Consider the following 9,762-nt stretch of genomic DNA (forward strand, 5'->3'; position numbering starts at 1 on the left):
CAGATCACCTCGGTCACCGTGTAGGGTCCTTCCCATGGTGGAGAGAGAGCTTATGTTTCTCCTTGGTTGACTGGGTCCTCTGGAGTATGAGATCACCGACCTCAAGGATCCTCCCCCTGATTTTTCTTTCATGGTACCTATGGAAAGTTTGCTGGTAATGAGCGGAGCAGATGATGGTCATCTCACAAGCCTCCTCGAGTAGGTCAACCATGTCCTGCTGAGCCTCCATGGCTCAATCCCGGTCGAAGGCCTTTACTCTTGAGGTGCCGTGATTGAGGTCGGAGGGCAACACTGTTTCGGCTCCGTATGCGTGGAAGAAAGGGGTGAACCCTATGGGCCGGTTTGGGTCATTCTTAGGCTCTAGAGGATTGTTGGGACCTCTGCAACCCATCGCCCAGCATACTTTTTGAGTCGGTCGAAGATGCGGGGCTTGAGTCCTTAGAGGACCATGCCGTTGGCCCACTCAACCTAACCGTTAGTACGCGGGTGTCCCACCGAGGCCCAATCGATCCTGATGCTATATCCATCATAGAAGTCTAGGAACTTCTTCCTGATGAAGTTTGTTCTATGGTCGGTGATGATACAGTTAGGGACACCAAATCTATAGTTGATGTCGAGGAAGAACTTAACCACCTCTTCTGAGCGGATATTGGTGATGAGCTTCGCCTCTATCCACTTGGTGAACTTGTCCACCGCCACGAGTAGGTGAGTGAAGCCACCTGGGGCCTTTTTGTGGGGTCCAACCATGTCAAGGCCCCAGACCATGAATGGCCACGTGATGGGGATGGTCTGAAGTTCCTGCGTCGGTAGATGAGTCTGCCGAGTGTAGAACTAGCATCCTTCAAACATGTGGACCACCTCCTCTGCATCTCGCAGCGAAGTGGGCCAGTAAAAAACTTGGCGAAAGGCTTTCTTGACCAGCGACCTTGGGGCCGTGTGATGTCCACAGACTTTGGCAATGACTTCGAGGAGAAGTTGTTTCCCCTAGTCGGTCGGGATGCACTTCATGAGCACTTCCGATGGACTTCGCTTGTAAAGTTCGTTACTAATGGTGATGAACGTCTTGGCACATCAAGTGATTCATCGTGCTTCAGTCCTTTCTGGTGGGAGAGCCTTCTCGAGGAGGTAGGCGAGCAGTGGTGCTCTCTAGTCGACCGGATCGAGTGCCATCATGGTGATGTCGCTGGGCGATGTTGCCATGAAGGCGCCAAGGTCAGAGCTCCCGAGCACTGGGTTGGAGTCAGGGCACGTCGAGGGGTCAGAGCCCCTGAGTGCCAGATTGGTGTTGGAGCGCGTCTGAGTCAGATCCTCTCAGATGTGGGTAGACAGCTCATGGAGGTCGTTTACAAAGACCCCATTGGCAGGCAGTTCCTGTCTGGCCACCAATTTTGCGAGGAAGTCGACAATGTCGTTGTCGTTTTGAGGGACATGATGCAGTTTGATCCCTTGGAACTTGTCCTCGAGCTTGCGCACCTCCTAGCAATATGCCGCCATGAGAGGGCTCTTGCAGGAGGACTCCTTCATGACTTGGTCAATGACCAACTCTGAGTCGTCGTGGACAAATAGCCGCATGGCTCCAAGCTCAATGGCAATGCGCAGTCTATTGATGAGGGCCTCATACTCCATGACATTGTTCGAGGCTAAAAAATGGAGACGGATCATGTAGCGGAGCCTACTCCCATCCGAGGAGATCTAAACCAGTCCAGCCCTTGAGCCAGGCACCACGACTGACCCGTCAAAGTACATCGTCCAGTACTCGTGGGTGACGTTCGGGGTCGGGAGCTGAACTTCCGTCCATTCGGCAATGAAGTCGGCAAGAGCCTAAGACTTAATAGTAGTGCAGGGGACATACCTGATGTCGTGGCCCATGAGCTCGAGAGCCCACCTAGAGATTTGGCCAGCGGCGTCGCGGTTACGGATGACTTCCCCTAGTGGGTACAAGGTGATGACCATGACCTCATGGTCGGTGAAGTAGTGCAAGATCTTCTAGGTCACCATCAGCACGGCGTATAGAAGCTTTTGAACCTAAGGGTAGCGAACTTTAGCATCAGTGAGTACCTCACCGATGAAGTGCACTGGTCGTTGGACCTTTAGGGGGTGTCCTAGCTCCTCCTTCTCGACGACAAGGGCGGCACTCACAACGTGGTTGCTTGCCACGACATAGAGGAGGAGGGATTCTCCCCGTTTGGGAGCAACGAGGATTGGTGCCGACGCCAGCGATGCTTTGAGGCTTTCCAAAGCCTGCTGTGCCTCCTTTGTCCAGATGAATGCGTCTGTCTTCTTGAGAAGTTTGTAGAGGCATCCCTCATTTGCCTAGTCAGGAGATGAACCGGCTTAGGGCGGATAAACAGCCGGTGAGCCTCTGTACGCCCTTAATGTTGTGTATTGGGCCCATGTTGGAGATGGCCTTGATTTTTTAGGGTTGGCTTTGATGTCACGCTCGGACACGATGTATCCGAGCAACTTCCCCTTCGGAACCCAACACATTTTTTGGGATTCAATTTGACGCTAAACCATCGGAGGTTCACGAATGTTGCGGCCAAGTTTGCGATTAGGTCGCTGGCTTGAGCCGTTTTCACCACTACATCATCTACATAGACGACGATTGTTGGTTTCGGCCGCTCGACTTGGTCAGGTTGGTTGAATAGGTCGATTTGGTTGGTGAAGCATCACTGCATGCACCGTTGATAGACGGCGCCATCGTTCTTCAGACCGAAAGGCATGGTTACGTAATAGTACGAACCATATGGGTGATGAAGGAAGTCATGACCTGGTCAGACTCTTTCATCGTGATCTGGGGTAGCCTGAGTAGGCATCCAGAAAGGAGAGGATTTTGCACCCCGAGGTGGAGTCGACTATCTGATCTATGAGTGGCAAAGGAAAGTGATCCTTTGAGCACGCCTTGTTGAGGCCAGTATAGTCAACACACATTCTTCACTTCCCATTCTTATTTTTCACAAGAATATGATTAGCTAGATAGTTAGAGTGGTATACCTCTTTGATGAATCCGATTGCCAGAAGTTTAACGATCTCCTCGCCTATGGCCCTACGCCTTTCGTCATCAAAGCGACGCAAACATTGCATGGCGGGCTTTGAGCTAGGGACGACGTGAAGTGCGTGCTCAGTGACCTCCCTCGGTATGACTGGCATGTCAGAAGGCTTCCACATGAAGACATCATGATTTGCGCATAGGAAGTCGGCAATCTTTCTTTCCTATTTGGCCGGAAGCTTGGTCCCGATCCGCACCGTCTTGGTCAGGTCGATGGGGTCGATCTCCATCACCTTGGTTTTCTCAGTCGGATAGAAGGCACTCAAGGAGGTTAGCCCGTTGCAGTTGGGGACTGCGAGAGTCACTGAATTCCTGAGCTCCGGGAGCTCATCGGAGTTGATGACAACAGTGGTGAGCTCATAATGCTCGTGGTCGCACAGGTAGGCGTGCGACAAGGTACTACCTATGGTGATGACGTCATTCCTCCCTAGCATATTTAGCTTGAGGTAGGTGTAGTTGGGGATCGCCATGAACTTGGTGTAGCATGGCTGCCCCAAGATGGCGTGGTAGGACCCCAAAAAGTTCACTACCTTGAAGGCTATGACCTCCGAGTGGAAGTTGGCGTGGTCGCCAAACGTGATGGGCAGGTCGATCTGCCCGAGTGGATACACCTGCGCCCCTGGGATCATGCCATGGAAGGGAGAGCTCACTGAGCGACGCTCTGATCGGGGGATGTGCATGGCGTCGAGGGTGTCGATGTAGAGAATGTTGAGGCCGCTGCCTTCGTACATCAGCACCTTGGTGAGGCACTTCTTGCGGATGATGGGGTCGATGACGAGCGGGTAGCGACCCGGTCAGGCGCCATGGGAAGGATGGTCTCTCCGATCAAAAGTGATTGGGGAGTCCGACCAGCTAAGGAAAGAGGGGATGGCCGACTTAGCGGCGCATGCCTCTCTGTAGCGTGCCTTGTGCTGGTGCTTGGAGTGGATAGCGTCAGATCCCCCAAAGATCATGAGGCATTCCTCAGGGTTAGGGAAGCCATCTTCATCCTTGCCCGTCGTGCCTCCTTTCATGGCCGCCTACTCCTTGCCTTTCCCTTCCTTTGGCTTGGCGGCTTGCCGCAGGAAGCGCTTGAGGAGCTTGCAGTCCTTGTAGAGGTGTTTGACGGGATAGGAGTGGTTGGTGCATGGACTCTCCATGAGCTTGTTGAAGTGGTGGGGCTGGCCCTGCTGGGGCTGCTTGCCCGCTTGGTCGGTCGCAGCAACCAAAGCTGGGTTGGCCGATTGACGTCGATCCTTCTTGTTCTTCTTGCCCTTTTGTGCGGAGGGGCACTCGCATTGGTCCTCGCACTTGGCCTTACCCCTATTCCGACCGCCGCTGAAGGCCGCCCTGACTGCCGCCTCGCTGGAGGCGTGGTTTGTGGCAATGTTGAGCAGGTCATGGGTTCTATGGGGCTTCACATAGCCTAGCTTGTGGATCAAGGACTCGGAGGTTGTCCTAGAGAGGAACGCACTGATGACGTCTGTGTCGATGATATCAGGAAGGAAGTTGCACTGCTTTGAGAACCTACGGATGTAATCCCGCAGGGACTCGTTGGGCTCCTATTAGTAGCTCTTGAGGTCCCAAGAATTCCTAGGACGGACATACGTCTTCTGGAAATTTTTGACGAAGACCCTCTTGAGATCCGCCCAGTCGCGGATGCTGTCGGGCGGAAGGAATTCGAGCCATGCTCGAACATGCTCCCCCACGCAGATGGGGAGGTATTAGATGATGAAGAAGTCATCATCCACTCCTCCAGCTCGGTAGGCGAGCCAGAAGTCTTCAAAGATCATGCAGAAGTGTGGATGAAATATGATCTCAAACGTAAGAAATGGGACATTTCAAACCACAAGTGCTTGATGGTGGCTAAGTCCACTATTTCAGATACAATAAGAGGGTCTATCCTAGATTGTGATACCGCCACAGAGTATCTTAAGAAAGTGGAGAGTCAGTTTACTGGGTCTTCAAAGGCTTATGCAGTACTTTGATCAAGAAACTGTTCAATGAGAAATACACTGGTGGCGATATCAGAGAGCACATACTGAAGATGGGCAACACGGCTTCGAAGCTGAAGAAAATGGATTTGGGGCTCAAGGATGAGTTCCTTATTCATTTGGTTTTGCTTCCTTGCTCAAAGAATATGAAACTTTTGTTGTGAACTACAACATACAGCCCGATAAGTGCGATATAGAGAAGCTTATTGCAATGTGTGTTCAAGAAGAGGAGAGGCTAAAAAGCTCACAGGGTGTCTTTGCTAACCTTGTGAAGGACAAGAAGAAGAACTTCAGTAAGAATGCCAAACCTCAAGGGAAAGCCCCTCAGAATGACCACCATCAGAAGAACAATAATGCCCAAGTTGAAAAGGATCAATGCAAATGGTGCAAGAAGCATGGACATTACCAGAGGGACTGTCCAGACTTCCTAAAGAGCCTTCTGAAGAGAGGTGAGGACTACATTACATTCATAGATGAGTCCTTGTATTTAAGTTATGCAAAATGTACTTGGTGGATTGATTCAGGTGCAACTGTTCATGTTGCAAATTTATTACAGGAATTCCGTATGAGAAGAACCCTGCAAAGAGGAGAAAGAAGAATTAAAGTTGCAAATGGAGTTGAAGCCATTGGAGATCTTTCTCTAGAATTAGATGATGGTTTTAGACTTCAACTTTCAGATATTCTTTATATACCCTCTTTGCGTAGAAACTTGATAAGTGTTTCAAGATTAGATGATGATGGATATGATTGCCATTTTGGTAATGGCAAATGTTGGATTGTGATTAATAATAAGTGTGTTGGTCTTGTCTTCCGACAAGACAAGCTTTATTTGTTATCACTTTTTGACAATGTGAATGATGTGAGCACTGAAAATGAGAATGTGTGGCAGAACCGCCCGAAATAACACACTTACGGAGGTGCTTGTCTTCCACCAGACACTAAGCACCCCGAAAGCAAGCTACAACGGGCGGTATCCGTCGGGCACACCCCAAGGGAGAACCCGAAAGATCCACATTTTTTCCAAGGATCCAATAATGAGAACGAGTTACAATACTTGTCTATTTCATACATCAGAGTTTCTTAAAAGTACATTATTATAATACCAAACATCAGAGTGCGGAATGATAAATAGTGGAATTTAAAATAAACATCTAGCGATAAGAACGAGGATCCGTCTGAGTCCACCAGAAGAATCCTCCACACAAAGGTATTTCTCATGCATCACCTGCAATAGGGGTAAATAAACCCTGAGTACACAATGTACTCGCGAGACTTATCCGACTAGTGGGAATAATTTCCCGACTCCAAGGAATATGAGAAGCTTTATGGTTTGTTGGTTTATTTTAGCAGAAAGCAATACTAATAGTGAGTCCTTATTTATGTTATTATTATCAACCGTATTAAGTTATCATCTAGCCAGTCTAAATAAGCACCTGTTCTACTTTCAAGCAAGGGTTGAGCAATCAGTTCCATTTCTTCTCCTTTCAACTTTTAGTTCTTACTACGGTGCTAAATCACAGACAAGTCGTACTGGATTTCCCGGCGATTCGCGAATCACTGTGCCCAGCTGGGTGCCTCGAAGACACATGCCCCGCTTGTACCCTAGGCACAAGCAGGACCAACCCATCACTCTCCTGTCCTGAGTGTCCAGGTCCCCATCCAAACTTGGACTCCAAGCCCCCACTCCTGAGTCCCGGACTCAGTGCGGTGCAAGGACCTCCACCATCTCCGCCTCCAATCAGTCGGTCCGAAAAGAGCCAGATCCACGACAAGAGAGCAACAAGCCTTCCCTACGCCCATACCCAAGTATGTGCTCGGGACAATAGATCTGTGACTTGCCTAGAGCCATATGCAACAACCGGTCCTTAATTGACACGAATAGGGAAAAAGTGTAACTGAGCTATGCCCTGTTGGCCACAGGACACAACCCTTTACACCCACCAAAACCCAACCATATCCCTGCCCGGTCACCATTTTTCTTTCCACCATTTTATCATGAGTGATCATGTTTATCACCTAATTGCGAGTAACGGCAGGTTACTCACGCTACCGATATCCTGAGCATAGTAGCTACTCGACCTGTACTAGTAGGACTCATAGGTAGATATATTTATGCATGTAGTTTCCATAAAATGCCTGTAACGTAAATGCGCATCATAGATATATATTCAGTTATTATTCAAAGTAAGGGTTATGCATCGGGGCTTGCCTTGGGCAGGCGCGGTGTCAGCAAAGTCAGCAACTGATGGCTCCGGGACGTCCTCCTGCACGAGGATCTCCTCCTCATACTCTTCGATGACTTCGTCGTACTCATGCTCGCCCGCAGTCACAAACTCTACCAACTCGTTATCTACATGCATGAAATGATGATGCAACGCTTAGTAATACGGCAACAGCAATTCTTAAAATAAGAATACATCTACCAAGCTACTAAGCTAACTCTAATGACTAATACGAAAAGTTACCTATTATTCCCACTAAACAGGTATGAAACATTTCATGTATTATCTTAGCAACTAAAGGAATCCTTGTTGTAAATATCAATTTACTATATATATGATAAAACAAGGTGCACTAGCTACCATATTTATCAACCTATTCTAAGGCCACAAAAATTACAGTGAACACATGATAATACAATGAACCTACTATAAAAGAATTATAGGGCTAGCACTTCTACCAATGCATCACAAAAATTCATTCTCTAAATAACCATAATAATAATAAGCAACCTAGAATTAATAAGTAACCCTAAAACATCGCAGAACCATATGAACAAAATATACCAACAGATAGATCAGGAATTTAGGAATCTAACAAAATTTATTTCACAATAAATAAATAAATTCAAATGAGCTCTAGAGATGAAGAAAATGATATGGATGGGTAGAGCGTGATTTTAGATGAATTTAGGAAAAAGAAACAATGGAATTGGAGTTCGTATGAGGGAGATATTGATTTTGCCAGGTGGCCGCTAATTAATCCCGTAAAGGGTGATTAAGGAAAATGATTAGTGGCATTTGGCTAGCTAGTCACGTGAATTGGATTTCACATGATGGACTTGGAGTGGATCTTTGGTCATGAGTGAATTAATTCAAATGATGGACTTTGAGTGGTCTTTGGACTTAACGAGCACATCAGAACTGGAGTGTGCTTTGGGCTAAACGTGCTTGACGTGGGGTGCTGGTTCATTCAGGCAGGTCAAGGAAATATGGGGGAGGAGACCACAGGTCAAGGAAATATGGGGGAGGAGACCACAGGTCAAGGAAATATTAGGGAATAAGAAGATCAATTGCAGACTAGCTACCTCAGCTAATTATTGCAGCTCAGGAGAAATCAATAGACGTAGCTTTCACGGGCAAGAACAGAGAAACTTGATTTGAGAGAAGCAAGTGAGCAGCTGAGCGAAATGGCTCGGCGGCTCGGCGTATCCTTTTAAAGGCAGGAGACGCGAAGGCGCGACAGCGACGCATCGTAAGGTTAGTGGCTAATTAGCTTGCTTAAAGGTAACAAAGCGTTGCTTGTGCACGACGTGCTGCTCGGATGAACAGTGTTTTCCATAGTGAACAGTGCAGACGCGCACGGCGTGCAAGACGCAGTGGACAGTGTTGACTTCATGCTACAGTAGATCACTGCTCCCAACATCCTTCAACAAATTACTCAGCAACTGACATAAGACGACAAAAATTGCCCTAAAGAAATGGCACAGGAGATGCTACAAAATAAATTGAAAAACAAGAAGTACTTGCTCGTGATAGATGGTGAAGTCAGTGGTACTAAATGGAATCACTTTTTGACTAGCATCCCAGTTGGCACTATGGGTAGTAGAGTAGTGCATATCACACAAGGCAAACCAGAAGAGCAAGCGGCGTGCACAGCGGGCAGAGCTTGTGATTGAGATTAATGCGTAGCGTGTGCGACACACTATGGCAGCGGCAGCACGACATGCGCTGATAATTTTGTAAGGTGATTAGAAAGCGAAGTAAGGGCGGGGGTGATTAGAACAACGAGAGAGGACTGTGGCGCGTCGCGAGATTGATGGAGATATAAATCTTACCAAGTGGTATGCTAATAATTAGTGAACGACAATAATTTGTCATTTGACTTTGTGGCTATGGAGCTCTCATGTGGAGAGAGATGACGTGCTAGAAGGGCAACTTGGACTTCACGACGCTTGTTGGACGTGATGACCGGATGAATCCTAGTGAATGTTATTTGGGTACATTAGTGTAGGTCAAGAAATAATGGATGACATGTGAGTTTCTACGAGCTGCTGCGGTCGGTCACCTTCGTTTGCTGAAGAGCGCGTGCAACATGCTAGAGGCTGCTGCCTAGCTCGCCATTCAAGACACGGTGAAGTAATGACACTGTGGCAAAACTTGCCAGTGAAGGGTACTGCAAGCGTGCTATGTGGGCTTGCTCTACGAGTGTGCTGAGGACGTGCTCTGGGGATCAAGAAGGAGATGAAATAGCGAGAGATAGAGTTGGATCAGGATAACAATAGTGAGTTGAGCTATGCTGGAGAGTATTTGGACAAGGAACAAATTAGAGCTCAAATTAAGAATTAGTGCAATAAAATTTAATTTCTTATTTTACCACATGCAATAATACATAAACATGATGCTCGTGACATGGTTTTAGCAAAAACTGTACAATATAACACCGATGGTGTTACAGAATGCCTCCTCGTCTATGAATGTAATAAATAAGCGAAAGAGAGTGCATGATGTATCATCAAAA

General features: G+C 47.7%; 1 protein-coding gene across 1 annotated transcript; it reads right to left on the minus strand.

Moving 5' to 3' along the window:
• Positions 1–3,213: 3,213 nt before the first annotated feature.
• On the minus strand, positions 3,214–3,729 carry LOC136524513 (uncharacterized). The gene has a single exon (XM_066517860.1). The coding sequence runs from the start codon at positions 3,727–3,729 to the stop codon at positions 3,214–3,216; it is 516 nt and encodes a 171-aa protein (XP_066373957.1).
• Positions 3,730–9,762: the final 6,033 nt, after the last annotated feature.

Source organism: Miscanthus floridulus, chromosome 18 (genome assembly GCF_019320115.1).
Source record: "Miscanthus floridulus cultivar M001 chromosome 18, ASM1932011v1, whole genome shotgun sequence".
In the NCBI taxonomy this organism is placed as follows: Eukaryota; Viridiplantae; Streptophyta; class Magnoliopsida; order Poales; family Poaceae; genus Miscanthus; species Miscanthus floridulus.